The sequence below is a fragment of the Pan paniscus genome, chromosome X (assembly GCF_029289425.2).
Source record: "Pan paniscus chromosome X, NHGRI_mPanPan1-v2.0_pri, whole genome shotgun sequence".
NCBI classification, from domain to species: Eukaryota; Metazoa; Chordata; class Mammalia; order Primates; family Hominidae; genus Pan; species Pan paniscus.
In genome coordinates, this window is record NC_073272.2 from 39,356,162 (window position 1) to 39,381,702 (window position 25,541).

Sequence of the window (25,541 nt, forward strand, 5' to 3'; positions counted from 1 at the left end):
CACTTGCCAGAAGGGGCGGCCGGGCAGAGGTGACCCCCACCTCCCGGACGGGGCGGCTGGCCGGGCGGGGGCTGACCCCCCACCTCCCTCCCGGACGGGCCGGCTGGCTGGGTGGGGGCTGCCCCCCACCTCCCTCCCGGATGGGGCGGCTGGCCGGGTGGGGGCTGCCCCCCACCTCCCTCCCGGATGGGGTGGCTGCCGGGTGGAGACGCTCCTCACTTCCCAGATGGGGTGGCTGCGGGTGGAGGGGCTCCTCACTTCTCAGACAGGGCGGCTGCCAGGCAGAAGGGCTCCTCACTTCTCAGATGGGGCGGCTGCCAGGCGGAGGGGCTCCTCACTTCTCAGACGGGGCGGCCGGGCAGAGACGCTCCTCACCTCCCAGACGGGGTCACGGCCGGGCAGAGGCGCTCCTCACATCCCAGACGGGGCGGCGGGGCAGAGGCACTCCCCACATCTCAGACAATGGGCGGCCGGGCAGAGACGCTCCTCACTTCCTAGATGGGATGGCGGCCGGGAAGAGGCGCTCCTCACTTCTCAGAGTGGGCAGCCAGGCAGAGGGGCTCCTCACATCCCAGACGATGGGTGGCCAGGCAGAGACGCTCCTCACTTCCCAGAAGGGGTGGCGGCCGGGCAGAGGCTGCAATCTCGGCACTTTGGGAGGCCAAGGCAGGTGGCTGGGAGGTGGAGGTTGTAGCGAGCCAAGATCACGCCACTGCACTCCAGCCTGGGCACCATTGAGCACTGAGTGAACGAGACTCCGTCTGCAATCCCGGCACCTCGGGTGGCCGAGGCTGGCGGATCACTCGCGGTTAGGAGCTGGAGACCAGCCCGGCCAACACAGCGAAACCCCGTCTCCACCAAAAAAATACGAAAACCAGCCAGGCATGGCGGCGCGCGCCTGCAATCTCAGGCACTCGGCAGGCTGAGGCAGTAGAATCAGGCAGGGAGGTTGCAGTGAGCCGAGATGGCAGCAGTACAGTCCAGCTTCGGCTCGGCATCAGAGGGAGACTGTGGAAAGAGAGGGAGAGGGAGACCGTGGGGAGAGGGAGAGGGAGAGGGCAAATGTTCTTATAAGGGAGAGGCAGCAGCAGGCTTGATCATGGAGGAAGAAGACAATGTGAGGAGTGAAACAAGATGCTACACTGCTGGCTTTGAAGATGGAGGGAAGAGGCAGGAGCCAAGGAATGCAGTTGTAGAAGCTGGAAAAGGCAAGAAAATGGATTCTCTCCTTGATCCTCTGGAGGAAACATGCCCCTGTTGACACCTTGACTTCAGCCCAGCCAAACTGATTTCAGACTTCTGATCTCCAGAACTGTAAGACAACAAACATTTGTTGTTTTAAGCCACTGTGTTTGTGGTAATATGTTATGGCAGTCATAGGAAACAAATTTATGCCAAAAGTAATCTTTTACAACCTCTTATTAAGAACAGACCAGTACTCCAAGAAAACTCATTTTCACAGAAAAACTAATTCTAGATTTGTTTCAATGAAATATTTGCTTCTAAATAACCCACTATTTACTTTTGACAGTCTCACAAATAAACCCATCAATACTGAGCCAGATTTGGCAAAATGTTAACACAAAATTGTGTTCCTTTCCAGACTCTTTCTGCAAACCTCCTACAACTTTCTTTATTCATTCAGGTTTTATCCTTCACCATTCTTCCTCATTCCTATCCTGGAACAAGTCATTTTTCTTTAGAACAGAAATATACTTTTTTGCCCATAATAAAAATTTCATTATCTTGAGATTCCTAGTAATCTCATTCACATGTATTAATTATAACTTTTAAGCAGCCCCTTGTATTTCACAAAGAAAATGAGGGAGTAGATAATTGTGAATTTCTGTCATTTTAGCAGCCTAGCCAATCTCATGAATATACTTCACTGAGCTTTATCCAGCCACATACTTCCCTTATTTAATTCCACAGTGTGGCAGAAATGAACATGTTCATTTACAGACCCAAAGATAGAGCCTCTTTGTAGCATGTACAAATAACAAGCAATAGTGTATAAATGAAAACTGTGCTTACTAATAAATTTTTCAGTATTCTGTCTTACTTAGAAATGATCTAGAAAGCCAATGAATGGCCAAGATCTTCAGTTATCTAAAGATTTTGGAAATGCTCTTCAGGGTAACATACTACACAACCTCATTACTATGGAACTATAAATTTATCAGAACAATGATTCAAGTTGCTTAAAAATAGATTTAAGTTTTTAAATAATTTTAAATATTTAACAGGAATAATTCTAGCTCATTTGATCAAAAAGCTGTATAAGTTTAGGAGAAACATACTGAAGAGTATAAAAATATATGCTTGTATTAAATATGACACTGATAAATCAGAGATGTTTACATTAAACTCAAAGTCTTAAACTAGTCTTATTTGCCAAAGAGTTACATAAATTATAGAAGTCTGAATTCTTAAAATGGTTTTGAGTTGGTTTCTAGGATAATACATTTTTTAAACTAGCACATTTAAAAATCAATAGTACAATTTCCGTATTTTAGGAAATTCTAGTTATATTCAATTTATATAAGCAGTTATTTTTCTGGATATGCCAATCAGAATAGAACTCTTTTAATTTGGGAGACTTTATAATCTAATATATTAATACTGTGCATAGGTAGGAAAACATTACACACTCGTACAATCAGAGGTGAGGATATTACAGACATATAGACATACAGATAGAGAGAAATAGAGTTTGTAGCTTCAATTCTTCAATTTCAGGCATGGATCAAGAGTGAACACAAAATCAGAAAATCTCCTCAGTCCAGATTTTAATAGCTCTTTTCCTCTCAAAGGGCATGAAATTCTTAAGTGATTTGAGCTTAGAAAAATAAACTAACAAAAAGGATGACAAATCAGACTTTCTGTTGCCTGTCACCCAATAGGGACTAGATTTCTGTAAACCATGGATGCACTTAGATCTCCAGATTGTTAGACCTTAAAATTGGATTTCAAACCATTTCTCTCAATAAGGGGGAGTAACTTAATGGCTTTAAGTGAACCAGAACAAAACAGAAACACAAAATTTGTAGAGAGAGGATTTCAAATGAGAAATCGAGGGTGTCAACAAAGCTCTACTGGTGCTCTGGATTCACCTATGAGAGCGAAGAAAGGACATGCCTAGGCTTTAACTGCTCATGAGGTGCACTTCCTTGTCAGCAATGTTTACCTGACTCTTACAGGTGAATCTATTGGACATCTCATTATGACTTCCAAAGTTGTTAAAATATATTTTTCAAAAGGGTAAAATTATGTTGCTCATACAGATGTGAACCTGTTGTTTACTTGTAAGGAGATGAACAGATGTTATGGCCGGGCGTGGTGGCTCACACCTGTAATCTCAGCACTCTGGGAGGCTGAGGTGGGTGGATTACCTGAGGTCAGGAGTTCGAGACCAGCCTGGCTAACATGGTGAAACCTCCGTCTCTACTAAAAATACAAAATAAATAAATAAATTAAATAAAAGAGAACCAACAAAGGATTGTTTAGAGATATCAAAATAAGTATGTAATTGGAAACAAAACTTCTTGTATGACATTTTGAGAGGGAAGACAGTTGAACCTGTATTGAACAATGCATTTTGCAGTATGTATCGGTGACTTGTCAGATAGCCTATATCCTGGAGTTGAAAAATAATAAGACCAGCAACGACAACAGGAGTTACATCGCCCCACAGAATGTGGAAATGCCGGTGCACAGGCCTGAGTGCCACCGATTATTTAGGGGTGGGACAGTCAGTCTAATTGACATGTCCCAATTCAAGAAGAATTGCTGATGCCTGGGTTCCAGAGCCTGGCAGGGGTCCTCACAGCCTCATCCTTCGGCAAAACCACTCAGTTGAGGAAGCCCCATACTGTTGCCATCAGCAAATTCGCTCAAAAAGTTTAAATCCATGGACATGTTTCTGACTCTCAGTTTCTGTCATTTTTGGTTGGAGGTGTCTGTGGGGCATCTAAAAGAAGACATACCATAAAAGATTTTTAAGATTTAGTATGGAGGCAGGAATGGCCGTGTAGCCTGGAGAGCTACATAGGCTGATAGCAGGCTTTGGATGCTCTGAGCCGTATGTCCGTGCAGCTGTGGTGAAAGATTCTGTGCACGTTGCCAATATCCTATCTCGAGCATGTGTCGCAGCACACACTGCAGTGTTTCTCTTCCTTTGTGCCTCAGGTCTTTCTCCTCTGGCAGGGAATGCAGCTCAGGTACTGATGAGAAGTGTGGGTAAGGTAATGCCCATGGGGCCATCCCCAAACTAAGGGAGATGGTAGTTGATGGATAAGACTTCAGCCTCTCTGTCCTTTAGATGGATAATTTGGGGTACAATTTACACAATACTTTGTGGATCTCCAGTGGGAATGAGCCCCATTTGCTACAGTGGTAACCAGTTTAAAAATGTAGTCTTGATTAGCCTTGTTTCCTCCCCTCTCCCACTTCCCACCCAACTCCTTCAATTCTGCTTTCTAGGCTTACCTCCCAAATGAACCACCTGCACCCGGATGCTTGCCTCAAGCTCTTCAGTTTGAGAGTAGTCATCTAAATAGAGATGATAATTTGAATCACAGTTGTCTAGGCATATGCAGCTGTGAAAAAGACAGCTAGGTTCATCCAGGGACAATTTCTGTCACAGATGATGTGACAGAATTGAAGGGTAAGCATGTTTGAGGTTTGTGCAAGAGAATGAATGAAGTTTTACACCAAGTATTCTTAGCTAGAAGTGGGAAAATAGAGGATTTATTTCACTGGAGGGTTTGGTAAAAATTAAAAAAAAAACAATTGTAGTAGCTCTTAGGCAAGCAAGTCAGATGGATAGAAGGTGGTGGTCACGATAGGGTGTTTGAATTAGTGATTTCAGAGGTGTTTATTGACTCTTGGATTCCTAGGAAAGCACTCTTAATAACTCAATCCTGCAATTTCACTTCTGCTGTATTTGGGGGCAGGCTGAATAGGCTAGGATTCATAGGTCTAATTTTATACTACAGTTCTCTGAACTTTGATAACCTGATGCAATCATCTTCTATTTGATCAGGTCGCTGCCCAGAGATCTACTTTGGCCAGACACATTGACTAGATTCTGAAAAAACCTTACTTAATTTTTTGCTGTTTTCTGGACCAACTGTATTTTATGAACTAATCTAATGATAATAGCTTTAATTCATATATTCTTAGAGGAATATTGTGAGGAGGGAGTTGAAGGGATAGCTTTTTATGTTTGTATGTGGTACTTTACATGATATAAGCTTATAAACTTTTGGCACAACATCATCTGTTTTTTGCATGTGTGTACTCACACACATACACACAAAACACAAAATTTCAGAAAGTATGAAGGGAAATACACTGGAATATCAATTAGTTGTCCTGAGATAGCGAGAATATGGGGTACTTTTTTTCTTTCCATTTATCTGTGTTTTTCATGCTTTCACAATGAGTGTAAGTTTTTGTTGCAACGGAGAGAGTGATTCATCATGGGCTACTCTGGGTGGCTGTGGGTCTTTGTTTTGCTCGTTTGTGCATGCCCAGTTCTGGCACATATGACCACTCAATGTAAGGTCAGTGAATATGAGTTAGGCAGGGAAGTTAAATTAATCTCAGTTTCATAGACGAAAAAAGTGAGGGTATCATTTGAGATGTTTTCATTGCAAGTGTTAGAATATGCAACTAAAAGCAATTTAAAATTGTAAAAATGTATTACTTCATATAATAAGTTCAGAGGCAGAGTGATCCTATGGTTGACTAACTTACTAGCACAACAGTGTCGAGGATCCAGGCACTTTCCATCTTTTTATCTGTCTTCCTTGGCTTCTTATTGGTGTCTCCCCTGATGATTGCAAGAGGACCATGTATCCATTATGTATTTCTGCATAACAAACCACCATAAAACTTAGTGACTTAAAGTAATAGCAGTCGTTTCTTTTCCTTATGATTTTGTAATTTGTGTAGGTATCTGCAGGGCTTACCTTGCGCCATGTGGCATCAGCTGAGGCAGCTTGACTAGGGGCTGGCAATTTGGTACTGTTTAATATTGGTTGCTTAGCTGGGACTGAGGGCTGGAGGCCTTGGTTGTTTTCCATGTGGACTTCTCTTGGCTTTTTTACAACATGGAAGCTAGATCTTAAGAGTGAGGATTCCAAGAGACATGAAGGAGAAGTTTTCAGTGTCTTAATATGTTGTCCTGGAAACCAGAATCATTTTTGCTTGATCCTATTAGGAGTCACATGATCTCAGATTCAAGAAGAGAAGGCATAGACCCTACTTGTTGATAGGTGGTATTTCATAGGACTTCAGGAGTCATGTTTTAACACATCTACAGGTAGTTTTAGGTCTAGACATTACATGCAGACATGATGAAGAGGGAGGTTTCTTCCTGTGTACTTCTTTTTACTGAGGAAGAATGCCTCTTTTTTTTAACATAATTCTATTCAGTTTCCGTTGGCCAAGATTGGGTCACATGTCCATGCCAAACCAATCTCTAGGTACAGGAATAGAAAACGAAGTTACAGATTTCTCTGAGGTGTAGATATCCTTGACCCTACAGAACAGCTGGGCAAGGCCTGGAATGGATAGACCAGCTTCATCCTCTTAACCCAATGAATACTAATTACAAATAGTATAATTTTTGTATTTGTCTGTGACAGAGAATAAGTTAGGAGACTGGTCTATACTAATCTTTATTTACTCCAGTGGTCAAACCTGGGGTCATCTTCCTTAAACACGTGGAAGGGTGAGCAGTACCTAATCAGAATTAGAGTTCTGCCTTTAAGGAAGAAGAGAGGAAGGATACCAATTAAGTTGGAGACCCACAGTATCTGCAACACTGAGATTTAGGAAGTTTAAGGGCCCAAAGCCAAGACTAAGACCCAGTTTTTGGACACTTGACCCAATGTTAGTTGTTTTAACCAACACTGCTTCTCATGGAGTTGGAGAATGTTAGAGGTAGAAGGGACCTAAGAGATCATCATGTTTGATTTTGCACACTCTGTAGAAACCACTTATTCAGTGTCCCTGAAAGGTATTCCACCAGCCTCTGCTTGATTATATTCAGCAGTGGAGCTGTCAGTATTCAAAAGACACTTCTATTGGTGAAGTACTCCTTGTTAGAAATTATTTCTTATATAATAAGAAATTAAGTGGGACTTTTCCTTTTCCTCCAGAAATGACATCTGGCCCATGTGCTGAATATATTACATTCAGAAAAAAAAAGCCACTAAGGACTGGCCAGTCTTCTTCTTTCAGGATTTTCTGAGAGTGACAAACTAACACTACCACAGTCAACCTCACATACCCCTACCTTCCAATTCTAAAAGGACTTACCTGGGGAGAAAGGGCAGAAGAGAATAGGATCTTCTGTAACTTCTTTATGGTGAGAGGTTACTTCCTCCCTTCCAGAAGCCACTTAAAATAGAATTTCAAGAGGAAGGGTGCTAGCAACAGGGTAGCCAAGCCACTCCCTGGCTTATGAAGCTGGGAACCCATAGGCCTATCTAACAGTTGCTCACCTCCCTTAGAGATAGCTTGTTGTGTGTACCCTGGAGTTTAGGAGTATTTATAAGCATAGCGACTGAGGCCTGCTTTTCATTTGTAGATTCCTGAAGGAGGGAGACTTGAGGGAATAGCCTGGAGTGAATAAAGACTGTGGTGCCATATGCCTGGAAAGGGGGTGAGAGGTCTCTGCTGTATCAGCTAGCTATTGCTGAAAAACAAACCACCAAAGACTTAATGGTTTAAATAACACATTTATTGTTGCTCAATCGTCTACAGCCCTGTTGGTGTGTTAGGATTCTCTAGAAAAGCATTATATAGGTATATAGTGTGTGTATATATATATATATATCTCCAAATATATACATATATGTGTATATATATTTCCAAATATATACATGTATACGTGTGTGTGTGTATATATATATTTCCAAATATATACAAATATGTGTGTGTGTGTGTATATATAGTCCTCTTTGCTTTATCAAATCTTTACATGACATATTTGCTTTAGATATATATTTTTTTCCTTTCTAAGCAATAAAATTTATAGTATAGTTGGGGCACCCTGTGAGTCTTCCTTGTCATGATTTCAGAGTTTATCATTCTTGTGCATGATTTATAACTTTGCTGCATAGGCACAGTATCCATAAATAGGATATATTGATTTTGTAGGTCTTTAAACTTTATCACACTGCAAATAACATTCTGAAACTTGCATTTTTTTCAGTCAATATTATATTTTTGAGAACTATACACATTGATGAATGTAAACTTAGTTTATTCATTTTTGTGGCAGAAAAGTGTTCTATTGCAGGGTGGCCAACCTTTTTCTGTAAAGGTATAGAAGAAAAATATTTTAGATTTTGCAGGCCATCTATGGTCTGTGTCACATATTGCAAATCCAAGAAAGAAATAACTTGTATATATCTGATAGTAGATTGGATGCCCTGGTACTTTTTTCACTTTATTGGCTTACATTTCTAACAACAATTCCATTTAATGGTTTTCTGCACCAGAGGTCATTTTCAGCTATAGTCAGTATAGTATACATAGCTGCTATAGCAACCTAAACAATGGTCCATATGATTGTGTAATGGTGTATGCCTATTATAAGATTATATTAAGTCTGCAAGACTTGAAGGTGGGTTCATATTCATTCCTCCTAAATTAAACCCACCTCCAAATGGGCCAGGGGGGAGAATGCTTCCATCCACCCACCAAGAGTTTTCGCTTAGGTTTGGCTTTGGCATGATGTCAGCTCTGATTTTTTCCTGGAGTTTGTGACCACAAGTCAATGGAAGTTACTTAGTGGTACACAGCGGGAAGACATATGCCTCCTACCCACCTCCACACAAGGGTGTCTTGTCAAGGCTGTGCCTGAGTTTAGGGAAACGTGTAACTGCTGCTTATATAGCTATTTGAATAATCCAATATCCAGTATAGACCTTCTGATTCCTCACCCACATCTCTGTAAAGTAAGTAGGTCTTGGTAGTGCTGCATAGAATTAGAGGCACTGAGCAGGTGTAATCACACACAGAGGAAGTGATATCCTCACAAGGTCCAAACCATTTATTGTTTATTCTTTATATCCTACCTGTTTCTAAAAGGCTTTCATGTTGTTTACAACCATGGACACATACCAAACATGACCATAAAATAAGAAGAACAAAAAATAAAGTATTTGAAAAGAGGGAAGGGAAGATAGATTGGGAGGAAAAGTACACTGAGGATTATTGTGGTAGTTGAAAAGATTAGTGGAGGTAAGAATGTGCATGCAAATATTTGTCAGTGTCTGTGGTTCAAGGGTTGGCAAAGGGAAAAATACAAGAAATTGCTTCAGTCATGGAGGATCTAATGGCCATGCTGAATTATTTACAAGGTTCACTGTACATGAGTAGCTACATTTTAAGAGGATTTGTGATGCCTTGCCCTACCTGAAAATCTGCAGTAGAATAGAGAAACTCTATCTTGGGATTCTGAGTGGTCTTGCTACCATTTTGCTGTTAGATACCATTTTGCTGCTACCATTTTGCTGATAGAGGGCCCCATACATGAGTCTAGGATCTTACTTCCTTGATCTGGCTATCTAAAGGAAGAGTTTTATTTTTTGTTTGTTTGTTTTTTTGGTGTAACTCAACTCACTGATGTCCCTTTTCTCTGCCTGAGGCAGGATGATAAGGAAGGAGGACAAGTTGCTAGGGAAGATAGAGGGATCTGCTTCTGCCCCACTTCTCTCTGATCATTGGTTATTCCTTGAGAGGCAATTCTCAGAAACCAGCTTAGCATAGTGAGGCTTACCCATTCCCGGGTGCCTGACCAGCATGATTTCAGAAGGTCTTTACATATGAAATATTCACATAATAGAAGACAGACGTGAAATTTGGGCTCAGTGGAAGCAAGGAAGAATTGGACAAATCCTCAAAGTACGCTTGGTGGATTCTCCAGACTCCTTAGGGTCCTGGGCAGTTTTAAGGGTAGCAGACTCCTTCCTGCCATCAAGTGATAAAAGAGATAAAATGTGGAGCTGAGACCACTGCTAGGGAAATAGACTAATTATATTTATTTAGGCAGAAGAGCCTACTGGTTAAGGCTACGATTCTGGAGCAAGACTACTTAGGTTGGAATTCCTGTTCTATTAGCTGAGTGATCTCTGGAAAGTTACTTAACATCTCTATGTCTCCACTTTCTCATCTCTATTATGAGGATAATAACAGTATCTACTTTATAGGATTGTTGTTAGAATTAAGTGATTCATACCTGTAAAATTCTTACAATAGTCCATTGTCATGAATTAAGAGTGCAATAATTTTTTGCATAAGAAAGATGAGCTGGAGGAGATCTTGTCATCCAGGTACTTACGCAAGAAATCGAAATACAGCTGGGAGAAAAGAACAAAATCACTCAGGATCTCTAAGGATTATAGAGTATACAGTTATAATCACATCATGTGGGTTGTGAGTGATGGGCCATAGTATTTGTTCTCACAATTCTGAGAACAAAACAAGATATAAATATGTATTGAAGGAAAAGTCCTCAATTTTTGACTAAACATCTGGTAAACTGGCAGACGTTCAAGAGAGATTTTGGTAACAGTGAGATCTTAGTCACTAAGACTTTAAGAATTTTCTTTTAACAGTACTAGGGTATCATACTGGTTATATCTGCAGAATGAGTTTTGCTATAGTAATCTAAATAGGGGTTTATGTCATGTCTATTTTCTACTTGGCATTTTGCCAGGATAGGGAAAACTATCTCTGAAACAACTTCATTATAACAATGAAATGATAGTCCTTTTTGCCTTTAAAAATTATAATCTAATAAACATTTATCGAGTGCCTACTAAGTATAGTAATAGTGTACCTAGTTTTTTCAAATACATATTATTGAAGTATAAAGTACACACAGGAAACTATACTCATCATAAGGGCAAATCTTGATTTATCACAAAGTAAACTTACTCATGTAGTTCTGTATCCAAGGTGAGAAACAAAAGAGTATCAGAATCCCCAAAAGACTCCTTATGTTTCTTTTCAGTCACTTTCCTCACCCACCTCCCCCAAAGGTAACCACTAAGCAGAAAGCCGACTTCTCACACCACAGATTATTTTTTCCTGGGTTTTAAAATTTTATGTAAATGGAATCAGGGTTCTGGTTTCTTTCACTCACACTGTATTCATGAAAGTTATCCATATTGCAGTTTGTAACAGAAGTTTGTTCCTTAGCATTGCTGTATAGGATTCCATTGTATGAATATACCGCAATGTATTGATACAGTCTGCTTTTGATTAATATTTAGGTTATTTCCAGATTGTGACTATGACAAATAATGCTTCTATAAATATCCTTGTGCGGGCCTTTTAGTACACATATATATGCAGTTCTGTTGCATGTATATGCAGGAGTAGAACTGCTGGGCTGAAAGCAATGTCAATGTTTAGCTTCAGTAGAGACTGCAAAGGCGGTTTTACCATTTTACACTCCCATAAGCAGTGTATGAGAGTTCCAGTTGCTCCATATCCTTGCCAGCACTTGGTTTTACTTTTTGTGATGGAGTAGATGTGTAGTATCTCATTGTAGTTTGAATTTGCATTTATGACTAATGAACTAATTTTCTTTTCATGTCTTTAGTGGCCATTTTAGGGGTGTGTTTGTGTGTGTGTATGTGCATGTATACACACGTGTGAAATGACTGTTCAGGTATTTTCGCTCATTACAAAACTGAGTTGTATTTACCCTTTTGGTCCTTGTTCATACCTTCTTGTATCTCCATGCTTCCACATAGGATCATTTCTTGTGGGCCTGAAATACTACTTTTAACATCTCTCCTTTAGTGCAGATCTGCTGGCGACAAATTCCCTCTCCTCATTTTTGTTTTGACAGAAAATGTATTTCTTTTCCCTTCATCTTTGGGACTGTGTTACTTCCTACTTTTAGATTATCATTCATCTTCCAGCTTCCATTATTTCTGTTGAGATGCTACTGTCCTCTGTCATTATTGTTACTCGTTTGAAGTTCATCTGTCTACTTATACTTTCTGACTGCTTTTAAAGACTTTCTCTTTGACTTTGGTGTTCAGCAATTTTAACATGATATGCTTAGTTGTGGTTTTCTTCATATTTACCTACTTGAGTTTTGTAGCATTTCCTCAATCTGTGGTTTGATATTTTAGCAGTTTGAGAAAATTCTCAGGCTTCATTGCTTCACATATTACGTCAGAGCCATTCTTTTCTCTCTCTTTCTCTCTCTCTTTTTCTCTATCTGGGACATTTTCACTCTACTATAAGTTTTTCATGCTTTTTCTTTCTCCATTTGAGTGTTTTCTTCTGACCTACCTTCTAGTGAGTACTAATTATCTTTATAGCTGTATCTAATCTGCTATTAAACCTATCTGTTGATTTCTTAATTGTAATTATGGTATTTTTTTAGTTCTAGAATTGTCATTTGAGTTTTTAAAATAGTTTCCAGTCTCTGATAAGTTCCCAATTTTGTCACACAATTTTAAAATCATATAAATTATAGTTATTTTAAGTCCATGTCAGATTATTACAAAATCTGTATCTCCTACAGGTCTATTTTTATTATCTATTATTATTTTTGGATTTTGGCCATTTTTTGTTGTTGGCATACCATGTTATTTTTAATTTAATGCCAGGTATTTGTAAGAAAAAAACTAGAGAAAATTTGAGGCTCTGCATGAACTATCTTTCTCCAGGAAGATTTTGCTTTTGTTTATAGCAGTCAGATGGACTAGATGCAGATGAACTTGACTCAGTCATGACTTGAGATGGTTGAAATCTATATCAATCTTTGGGAGGGCTTAATCTCTTTCCAGTCATCCTTACTCCTGATGTCCTTTGAGTTTCTACTAGAAAGCTTTGGGTGTACACCAGGATCGTTATGGGGCCTGAATGCCAATATTTGCTCCCATACCCACCAGCTTTGAGAGATTTCTATAAGTTGTATTCATATTATTTGTTTCTTAGTACTCACTTTCATTTGGGAAAATGTCTTGAGGGAAAAGGCAGCTTCAGAATTTTCTCGAGAGATTTTTTTTTTTCTTTCAAAAGTCTTAGCCCCAGGAGTACTCACTGCTTTGGAAGATCTCTGATGCCTTTGAACAGATGTTTGCCTAGTTGTTCTTGACAGAAATAATGGATTAAACAAGCTAATCTGCCATGCTAGTATGGAAATCTTTTGCTTTTTGATGCCTTTTTTAGGGAATTCAAAAAGCATGAGAAAATAAAATTGGACTTTTTTGTCATTTTAAATGTTTGTTGATGGCCACAAGGCTAATTACTGTTTTATCCTTTTTCTCTTTTCCTTTTTTCTATCTTATGAATTTCAGAGGTACAAGTAGTTTTGTTACATGAATTTATTGCATAGTGGTGAAGTCTGGGCTTCTACTTCTTCTTCCATCACCCAAATAATGTACATTGTACATTAAGTAATTTCTTATCCTTTACCACCCTCCCAAGTCTCCAGTGTCTATCATTTCACACTGTATGTCCATGTGTACACATTATTTAGCTCCCACTAAGTGAGAATATATGGTATTTGACTCTTCTGAATTGGTTCACCTAGGATAATGGCCTCTGGTTCCATCCATGTTACTGCAAAAGACATTTCATTCTCTTTTTATGACTGAGTAGTATTCCATTATATATCGCATTTTCTTTATACAGTCATCCATTGACAGACACATAGTTTGATTCCATATCTTTACTATTGTAAATAGTGCTACGATAAACATATGAGTGCAGGTATCATTTTAATATGGTTTATTTTTCTTTGGGTAGATGCCCAGTAGTAGGATTTCTTGATTAAATGGTAGTTCTATATTTAGTTCTTTGAGAAATCTTCACACTGTTTTACATAGATCTTCTATTCATTTTACACTCCCACCAACAGTGTATAAGTGTTCCCTTTTCTCCCATCCTTGCCAACATCTGTTATTTTTATTACTTTTTTATAATAGCCATTCTGACTGGTATAAAATGATATCTCATTATGGCATTAATTTGCATTTTCTGATGATTAGTGATGTTGAGCATTTTTAACATTTTATTCTATAATATATATTTGGTATGCAGATCTGGCCTTTGAATTCTGACACACTTTTTGGGATACCTATAGGACAATGTGAAATCTATTATAAGTTTGATTCATAGTTAAGAATGAAAAGCCACCACAAAATATATACAAATGGCCAATACCCACATGAAAATAGGCTGGAAATTATTAGTCATCAGGGAAATGCGAATCAAAATCGCAAGATACAATTTCACACCCATTAGAATGGCTAGAATAAAAAAGTTAGATAACAAGAAATGTTGATGAAGATGTGGAAAAATTGGAATCCTCATAGACTAATGGTTGAAATATGAAATGGTGCAACCTACTTTGGAAAACACTATGGCAGTTCCTTCGACAATTAAACATTACGTTACCATATTACCTAGCAACTCCACTTCTATAAACTCAAGAGAAAAGAAAATATATGTTCACACAAAAATTTGCACATGAATGTTCATAACAGCACTATTCACAATAGCCAAAAGGTAGAAACTATCCAAATGTTTATCAACTGATGAATGGACCATGTCTTGTATATCCATACAATGGAATATTATTTGGCCATAAAAAGGAATGAAGTACTGATACATGCTACAACATGGATGAACCTTAGAAACCTTATGGTGAGTGAAAGAAACCAGTCACCCAATACCACATATTCTATTATGTTATTCATATGAAAGTCCAGAATAGGGAAAATTTTAAAGATAAAAAGTGTATCAGTGGTTTCTTAGGACCAGTGGGGGCAAAATTGATAGCTAAAGTATATGGGGTTTCTTTTTGAGGTGATGAAAACTTTTTAAAATTGACTGGTGATGGTTGCACTTATATGCGAATATTTAAAAATCATTAAATTGTTCACTTTAAATGTTTGTGAATTATAGCTTCATTATTATAGAAATTTTTCAACATACAAAAAGATTGAGAGGATGTTATAATGAACCCCCATGCATCTATCACGTCTTCAACAATTATGTGTTTTTACCAATGAAGGATGTTTTTTTAAGATGCAGCTGACATAGGCAGATTCATACACTAGGGGAAAAGAGTCAGGATTAAGAGAGTAGTTGAAAATTTAGAAGGGAAAGATGATAATTGATACAGCAAAGTTTTTGAGGAGGCAAGTGATAGAGTGTAGTGCAGGTGGGGAGATCCTGGCTCCAGATCGTAAGAAAGACTCTTTGTTCACTGAGTTGAAAGAAAACAGATAAAAATTACTGTCTCTCAGAAATCTGTTGAAAATTCTGATTTTCAGAAGCTTGCTTTGCTAACTTCCTCCAGTTTCCCTCTGCCACTGCACTCCATATCCCCTTTGGCTTCGCCAGTTACCTCTTTGAAGTCATTCACTAATTTTTTTGAAAAGTCTATTCCATAAAAGCATTTCATGAGTTCAGTCATTTTACTGAAGATTCAATGTCTACAGAGAGTAATCATAATACAGAAAACAACCATCTACCATCCTCCATCTTACAGCCAGACTCTGTTATTTCTCTAAAGCAACAGACAAACTGTTCCCTTGTACTATAAATAGAATTGCTTTCCTAAGAGGAATTCTGGGGAAGAAAATATTCTCCATAACTTTACATAGAGATTAAGTTTTTGGTGGCAAGTCAGGAAATGAACAAATCCATGCCTAGTGACAGTTAATTTCTCTGTGAATTAGGAAGGTTCATCTGGAAAGAGTTCATTTGGCTGGAATTGGGTAGGAGGAAGCTTTAGAAGTATGCCAAGGGTTTGAAATATTGCCAAAGCCCTCCTTTTAGCTTTACCTAAAGTAATGTCTTCCCTTCTAATAATACTGAAAACAGCAAAATGCCTCCATCCATACACACCCCTAGGAAATGAGATTAGAATTACTAGGGGATGTTAGACTTCTGTGAAATGCCACTTAAATAGGCAGTACTGCCAATTTATCCCCTTTTGTGTTGGCTCTGTGAAGATAAGGTTGGGAAATATTGTCAGGGAACTTTTCTCCATTTAAGTCTGAATCAGTAGGTATTTGCATGAGCATCATCCTCGTCGTTCATTAGATGACAGCTTAATTATAGAGCTGGAAATGTACATTGGAATCATTTTGTACAAGCTTCTTGTCTCCCAAATGTGTCTCCCTCCCTGACCCCATTTCTATCTGTGACATTTTGTAGTGAGCACCCAACAGTAGCAATGATGATTAAAGCCAATGATTTCAAAATATTTTTTATGCATTCTCAGAAGGTTTCTGTGGTTGATTACTACTAGACACCAACTGGGTAATAATTGCCTAATTCTCTTGATAGAGAAAAAGATGTAATTTGGAAATAATTGACTGAACAAGAGAAAAATGGATAGATACTAGAAAAAATTATGTGGGCCATAGTATTGCTTAAAGCAATAAATATTTTGGAGTTAAAATACCATAAATATAACAATATAAATACTGTATATGTGTGACTACTTACCTTAGATTGTAATAATTTATGCTTAGCTCATCTTCTGCACTTAAAATATTTTTCTTATACTGGAGAAAACATAAGGACTATGAAAAAATGATTTAATAATGGATCCTTAGAGTTTGGAAATTTGTAACCACACATACATGTATAAGTAATATACAAAGTATATCACTAATATGTTCTGCTTTACAATGCTCCATTGAATTAGCCTCTCAGGAAAAATAACTTAGTGCAATTACTTCCCGGTCAACTCAGGTAATGGTGTTTCTACCTTTTAAATTTGATTAGTAGATTCCAGTCTTTCCAGTGAATGACATCATTAATTAAACTCAGTGCCAAAAGACTATGAGAAAAACTGATGCTTTGAGTAAGAGTGAGCTTCTCTCCCAGGCAAATAAATACCAAAGCTTCAGAGTTTTTATGTCTAATTATAGATGTTTTTCCATTTATTCGTAAATAAGAAAAACCTTTATTCCTATACATTTTAAATTGTACATTTAGATAGAGACAATTATGTTACATGGACAGAATTACATAGAATTGAATTTTAAGAATCAAGCATGGATAAAGCTACAACAATCAAGACAGTGTAGTAGTGGCAAAAGAACAGACAAATAGATCAATGGAACAGAATAGAGAGCCTAGAAATAGACCCACATAAAAACAGTAAACTGATCTTTGACAAAAGAACAAAAACAATACAATGGAGAAATGATAATTTTTAAAACTCTAGACACAGACCTTACACCCTTCACAAAAAATTAACCTGAAATGGCTCACAGACCTAAATACAGAATACAAAACTATAAAATTCCTAGAAGATAACATAGGAGAAAATCTAGGTGACTTTGGATTTGATGATTGCTTTGTAGATACAACACCAAAGGCATGATCCATAAAAGAAAGAACTAATAATCTGAACTTCATTAAAATTAAAAATTCCTGCTCTGCAGAAGACGCTCTCAAGAGAATAAAAAGACAAACCACAGACTGAAAAAATATATTTGCAAAAGACTTATCTGATAAAGGGCTTTTATGCAAAATGTACAAAGAACCCTTAAAACTCAACAATAAGAAAACAAACAATCAGGTAAAAAAAAAAAAACGGGCCAAAGACCTTAACAGACACCTTGCCAAAGATGGACAAGATGGCAAATAAGCATATGAAAATATACTCCACATTATATGTTATCAGGGAAATACAAATTAAAACAATAATGAGGTACCACTATATACCTATTGGAATGGAATATCATTTAGGCTTGAAAAATAAGGAAATTTTGCCATTTCTCAACAACGTGAATGAACCTGGAAGATATTATGCTAAGTGAGATAAGCTAGACACAGAAAGAAATATACTGCATGATCTCATTTATATGTGTAATCTAAAAAAGTCAAATTGATAGAACCAGAGAATCCAATGGTAGTTACTAGGGGCAGGAATGGCTCTGGGAAATAGGGTGATGATGGTCAAAGGATACAAAGTTTCAGTTATGTCAGATAAATAAGTTCTAGAGATCTAATGTACAGCATGGTGACATTAATTTCAGGTTAATAATACCTGAAATTTGCTAAGTGTTCTCACACAGAAAAGGTAACTATGTGAGGTGATAGATATATTAGCTTGACTATAGTCATCATTTTACAGTATATATGTATAACAAAATATTATGTTGTACACTTTAAATATATTGGCAAAAATCCAGAACACTGACTACAGAAAATACTGGTGGGGATGTGGAGCGACAGGAACTCTCATTCATAGCTGTTGAGAATGCAAAATGGTACAGTCATTTTGGAATACAGTTGGGAGGTTTCTTATAAAATTACACATGCTCTTACCCGGCGATCCAGCAAACAAATCACACCCATTGGTATTTACCCTAAGGAGTTGAAAACTTATGCCCCTCCAAAAATCTACATATGGATGTTTATAACAAATTTATTCATAACTGTCAAAACCTAGAAGCAACCAAGATGTCCTTTAACAAGTGAATGGATAAATAAATTGTGGTACATCCAGATAATGGACTATTATTCAGCACTAAAAAGAAATTGGCTGCCAAGTCATGAGGAGATATGGTGAAGAAAACTTAAATGTATGTTACTAAGTGAAAAAAGTCAATCTAAGAAGGCCACATACTGTATGATTCCAACTATATAACATTCTGGAAAACGTAAAACTATGGAGACAATAAAAAGATCAGTGGTTTCCAGGAGCTGGAGACTAGGGAGGGATGAATAGGTGGAGAACAGAGGATTTTTACACAGTGAAACTACTCTGTATGATACTGTAATGGTGGCTACATGTCATTATACATTTGTCCAATGTGTAATGTCCAATGCACCCATAGGATGTACAATGCCAAGAGTGAGCCCTAATGTAAATGTAAACTTTGGATGATAATGATCTGTCAGTATAGGTTCATCAGTTGTAAAAAAATGTACCACTCTGGTGGGGGATGTTGATAATGGGGGTTGTTGATAATGCTTGTGTGGGGTCAGGGAATATATGGGAAATCTCTGTACCTTCTGCTCAACTTTACTGTGAACCTAAAACTACTCTAAAAAATAAAGTTTATTAAAATGAATAAATAAACATTTCAAGATATCTTTAAAAAATGAAGCAGCAGGCATGGAAGGGTATTATCTCAATTTTATGGGTGAGAAAACAGAACCCAGAGAGGTTGCCATTTTTTCAGTGTAAACTGGTGAGACAAGAAAAAAACGAGAGCCAGGCTGTCGGTTCCTAACTCATAGCCCTGCTTCCCATCCTTCCTTGTGCCAGTATTTAGAGATGTTGGCAGCCTGTAGTAAGTGATTATATTTCAGTTTTGTCCACAGTCTACTTATGGGTTGGCATCATATATCTTAGATAGTACAACTCAAGGCCAACAGTGCTGTGCTCTGGAATGTAATACCACGTTCCATTTAAATGAGCTACATCTTGTCTCCCCAAACTTCTGCTTCTATTATAAACTGGATAAACCCATTACCCATAAGTCATTTTAAGAAATAAACAGAGTTGAAACTTCTTGAAACACTAAGGACTTTCAGCCCAAGACAGATAGACTCTCAGTAACAGTGAAGTTCTCGTTTCTTCAGCTCCCCACAGAATTTAAGAATGCAACCACAGTGAGTATTCTATAGTCAGTGCATCAGTTTAAAAGATCCTGCAGATATAGAGGAACATACTGAGCAACTTATTACTGTTTGTATATCTACTGCTGGTATGTGCTGAGGGACATCAAAAGGAAATATCAGATTTGGTTGGTCGGTCTTGATTCCCCAGAAGCTTAGAAGCCAATTGAGGAAACAAAACACACCATGTAAAGGACTCTACATATTCAGACAGGCCCAGATGAGGTCAGGAATGTATTTTAGTGTGAGTTACCCTGAAGCAGGCCCTACGAGAAGAATTTGAGTGCATATATTTTGGGAGGAAGATGTAAGGAGTGTGGGAGAAGAGAAATGAGGCAGGGAAAGGAAGGCAGCCAATAAAGGGAGACAACTATTAGACAACTATCACCATGCGTGACTAGAAGTTAATCCAAAGAGCAAATACTAGGAAATGTCATAGAACACATGCCTCAGAGATATTCTCTCTAATGGATGGGGAAGCCATAGTACTTGTATTCCAGCTCCTAATCTGGGCTGGAATTGGGGCATTGAGGGCGCTCTCGGGAGTATTAATTCTTGGCACTTCAGCCTGACAGGCACCTGGATGCAGCAGCTTTCTGCAGTTCTGGAAAACATACTCAAGCACAGTGGGCAGATGCTAACAACTGGAAGTCAGGCTGTGCACATAAAACAGAAGAGTCCAAGGAATGCGGGTGGGGTGCTGACAGAGTGTCTGCTGCAGTAGGATTCCTAGTGGAGGTGAGACTTGATGATACTCTCTCTTTTCTCCCCAGGTCTCCTCATGACCATATCCCTGTTGTCCATTGTGTATGGAGCCTTGCGCTGCAACATCCTAGCCATCAAAATCAAGTACGATGAGTATGAAGTCAAAGTGAAGCCTCTGGCCTATGTCTGTATCTTCCTGTGGAGGAGCTTTGAGATTGCCACTCGAGTTGTAGTCCTGGTCCTCTTTACCTCCGTCCTGAAGACCTGGGTGGTGGTTATAATACTCATCAACTTCTTCAGTTTCTTCTTGTACCCCTGGATCCTCTTCTGGTGCAGTGGTTCCCCATTCCCTGAGAACATAGAGAAGGCCCTCAGTCGGGTGGGCACCACCATTGTACTATGCTTTCTAACTTTACTCTATACTGGTATCAACATGTTCTGCTGGTCTGCTGTACAGCTGAAAATTGACAGCCCTGACCTCATCAGCAAGTCCCATAATTGGTACCAGCTACTGGTGTATTACATGATAAGATTCATCGAGAATGCCATCCTCCTCCTCCTGTGGTATCTTTTCAAGACTGACATCTATATGTATGTGTGCGCACCTCTGTTGGTCCTGCAGCTGCTCATTGGGTACTGCACAGCCATTCTCTTCATGCTTGTATTCTATCAGTTCTTCCACCCTTGCAAAAAGCTCTTTTCTTCCAGTGTTTCTGAAGGCTTTCAGAGGTGGCTCAGGTGTTTTTGCTGGGCCTGCAGGCAGCAAAAACCCTGTGAGCCGATAGGAAAGGAAGATCTACAGTCATCCAGAGATAGAGATGAGACACCTTCTAGCAGTAAAACAAGTCCTGAGCCTGGTCAGTTCTTGAATGCTGAAGATCTCTGCTCTGCTTAATGGGACCCAAGGTCTCAGAGCACAGGCATATTATTTTCTGGGTTTGATACTCGTTATTCATACAAATAATGAGCCCTACACAGGGAACAAGGCAGGAAGTTAGCTGTTAACTCCTTGTGAGCTGCTCCTCTTTATAGAGCTCTTGGGTATGTAGAACTGTATGGGAAGAAGCCAGGAAAACCTCTGAGTGTTGAAGGGGCAACCCAAGGCATCACAGTTCACAGGTAACCATGTTGTGTTCTTCTAGGCATTACTGGCCTTTTCACTGACAAGTTACCCCTGAAATCTGAGTTGTACTGGTTAGATTCATTAGGTTGAATGAGGAGAGGGGCTTACCTGTTCTCTAGTTTTCCAGACTGCTGGTTTGGGTAACCTGAAGTTTTATGATCCCTGAACATAGTTTTCACCCAAGAGCTGTCCTGGTGACCAAAAAAGATTACTAGGGTTTTGCCATCAGCAACGTCATTCCTGTCAGAGCTTTCAGGGAGGGCTGTTCAAGTTTGGTTTTTGAATAGACAGAGGTTTCATTTTCATCTCATTAGGGCTTTTTTGTACATAGCCAACTGTAGCCACCCTGGCATGCTGTCTCTTATTGATTCAAGGGCCTAGATTTGGAGACTTTGTTCCTTAGCATCCATGGATGCAGAAATGAGTGATAAATTTGGCCATGAAAGCCCTGGAATTTTAGGAAAGTTGTGATTCTTTGATAAGTTGATGAAATTCTGGATCAGGAGGGGTGTTAAAACATCAAAATGATGGTGGCTTGTATAAGTAGAATTCTTACCATCTTACTCCTGCCTCCCCATTCCTTTGCCTGTCAGGACCATTTTAGAAGAGTTACCTTGGTTAACTTAAGGGTTTTTTAGAAAACCCCACAGAAATCTCTCACCCAGTTCAGGTATATAGGGAATTTTCGTTTTCATTATTTCAAGGAAGAGAGTTTTCCTCACTACCACTTGTAATTAGAGATTGACTTCAGAAACTTTTTCTAAATTATAAAGACGGAATGACCAGAAAATTTTTGTCTTTCATGGAATGCAATTTGACTTGGCATAATTGTGAGTTAATTTGATAAAGATCTCCAGTTGTATCCTCTGACACCCTTTAATGTTCTATATAATTTTTCCTTTAATCGGAGACCCTATTTGTTTCATAAAAGAGGATTGGGTAGCATATCCTCAATTATCTTGGAAAAATGCCTAGATCTAGTGCCATTATTTCTACCATTAAAATCTTGAAAGCGAAATACTTGAAAAGAGGTGACCATAAAGATCACACCAATTTAGAATGAATATTAAAGTCTGAGAAATTTACAAAAGGGACTCTATGGACTCGATTTTACCATATGGAATAGGGATCCACTTCTCTGTTAACCTACAAAACGTATTTATCTGGCCATTGCACTTCGGATAATTTTCATTTTTAATTCCTCTTGGTGTCAAATTTTTAAGTAATTTCATGCACACAGGAGAAAATGCAATTTGATAATCAGTTTCCACTACATTCAGAGGTCAAGAAAGCAGTATATATTCTTTCACAAGGCATCCATACTGTTTAATATTTATAGAGTTCATAGAAATACATCAATAAGCTCCTAAATTATAGAGCCTCAATTTTGGTTTTTCTCATTTGAAATGTTTTTGATTTATCAATATTTGTGGTTTAACTTTGTGGGGGTGTCCAGGCAGTAGATCATTTTTTGTCTATTTTTAACCAAATAAGAATAACACTCAAGACTATGTTCTCCATCCCAACACATCACTTACCACTTGCACTATTCTTAATAGGCCTAAAATAGTGAGCATATATAATCAAAATAATACTTCATACAACATATACTTCCATGCACTCTTCATGTAATCACATATGTGCATAGATACACAATCGTATTACATAAAACACCCTTGAAAATATATGACTTTGAATAAAATAAAGCTACCATGTTAATACATCATTTTTTGTTTTTTCCTAATTAACAAAAGGGCTCTATAATGATTAGGAGAGCTGTAAGGCCATTCTTTAGTCATTCCAAGTGTATATTTGTATCACACCAGTTACTTGTGTTCATTGACACCAAATATTTTCAAGCTTTTTGTGAGAAAGAGATTCTTGCCTTGAGGCTCTGCAGTGGCAAATGATAGGGGCAATAGTGCTCCCTTTTCACCTGAAATGCCTTCAGCTCAGGCCTTGGGAGTGAGGTGTGGGAGTAGCCACCAGCCTGCCACTGACTAGGCATGTTAGGAATTAGACAAGGATGGAGAGACTGGTTTTTTCCAGCCTTGGTTTGGAAGCTTGTCTCAAAAACCATTACAAAATCTTAACCTTCAAATACATTCTAAATCACTTTAATTTAGAAGATAGGTGACCAACTTGAGTGATCCCAAACCAAACTAACAGTGCTGGTTTGTCCGACACCCAAAGCCCACTTCACACATTTATAAGGACAGAGATTTGGTAACTCATTTGGGTATTTTGTAAGTTTTAACCCTTAATATACAGGTATCCTAGCTTTGGGCACATGTATGTCCATTCACTTTCAGGAAGGGGTGTCAGTACTTTCTTTCTGTGTGGTGAAAACATAAGCCATGGTGAACTGATAATTTTTGTTTTTAAATTATTTATATTACTGAATTGGCAAAATTACAGTTCACACTGCAGAGCTAGGTTGTCCTATTGGCATAAAACAAACCAGAAACTTTTCTCATGTGTTTGGAGTTCAAATGTGTTTTTCAGTTATAATTTCAATTTTTAAATTTCTTGGTGCTTTGTCTAATTAATTACATCCCATAACTTGTCAGGATAGTTGCTCCAACTGAATTGCTATCATTTGGCTGGATGGGGGTGAAGTATGTCTTCAAAATATATTGAAGTAAGTTCATCAAACATGTTTAGACTTCCTCTCATTGCTGGAGACAGCCCAGTGTAGAGATTGACACTTCCCTGTCCAGCACTACAACTTAATTGCTCTATGCCTCAGTTTCCCCATAATACCCTTTTCCAACCTACCTCACAAGGTTATCAGAAAGATCAAATTAAATAATAGATGTGAAAATGCTTTGAAAATGTTTTTAAGTGCTATGCATATTTATAGAGTTATTATTCAAATCCATAAGCAGGTTATTTTTATTTTTTTACTGTTTGAAAAGAAATAAGTAGTGTCATTCATATGAGTTCCTGAGTGGATATGCGAATCTTTGGTCTTCTCGACAGGTGCCCTTTCTCTTACCACCAGTTGCTTACAAAAATAGCACCCAAACACATGGCACTTGGAAGAAAAAGACCCACTGAATCTGAGAAAGTACTTTCTGGTGGCAAATGAATTTATCATTTTAGTATAGTTTTCGATAAAGGATATAGCAACGTCTTTTGATAATTATGCTTTACAACTTGAATGCTGATTCAAGGCATTATTTGGATGTGAGTTTAATCTTTTCAGCCTTGTAAATGGGAAAATATATATTAAAATTGATTGTCAAATACAGCATTTCTTTGGAAACCACCTTAAAACATTAGTGCTATGGTTATGAGTGTATGTGCCAGTACTTACCAGTCAATGCATTGTGGATATGAGCTTTCGTTGACTGCTTCTCTGCAGTCGTTGATGCTAATAAATATTGTCCTGTTTCTTCATATAATAAATTAATTTTTCAATTTCTCCTTGTATTTCATTCTTTATACAATTCTTACATGGCCTTTTTACTTCAGGGACTATTTTTAAAACAGAAATTTTAAAATTGTTTCATTGTAACTGATTATAGTTTTATAAACTCACCTGGAAATTACTTCTGTAGGCTGAGAAATTTGAGAGTGCTAAGATTCAGCCTTGCAGAACAACAACAGTCCATGAAAACCCCTCTGATTGTTTTATAGACATTTACTCCACTTGTTAAAATTACACTGCTGGATACTAAGATTCTGTTCAGTTGTCCATCAGTTGCCATGCACAATACAAAAAAGAGAGGCAATACACATCTCTTCTAGACAAACATAAATATATACTGATTCAGAAATATAAAACACCAAAGAAATGGCTTGGTATTAACATACATAATCAAATGTAAATGGTTGGGAAAAACATCAGTCATTAAAGGGATCATTTCAGAGCATGAGAGAGACATGGACTGTTTCAATAATTCCTTTGCTTCTGAAGGTGGCCTTGGAATTTGCAAAGACTTAGCTATAGGATAAATCTCTTTAAAAACAGCTTTATTGAGGCACAATTGACATACAAAAAACTGCACATATTTAATGTATACAATTTGATGAATGTGTACATATGCAAACACTCATGAAA

General features: G+C 38.1%; 1 protein-coding gene across 1 annotated transcript in view; it reads left to right on the forward strand.

The window, feature by feature from the left end:
• The window catches only part of XK (X-linked Kx blood group antigen, Kell and VPS13A binding protein), a 46,564-nt gene extending 21,662 nt beyond the window's left edge, over window positions 1-24,902 (forward strand). Inside the window, exon 3 of the mRNA XM_003815395.5 lies at window positions 20,421-24,902. Coding sequence (XP_003815443.1) covers window positions 20,421-21,247 — 827 coding nt within the window. The 3' untranslated portion in view covers window positions 21,248-24,902. The remainder of the gene's footprint in view (window positions 1-20,420) is intronic.
• Window positions 24,903-25,541: the final 639 nt, after the last annotated feature.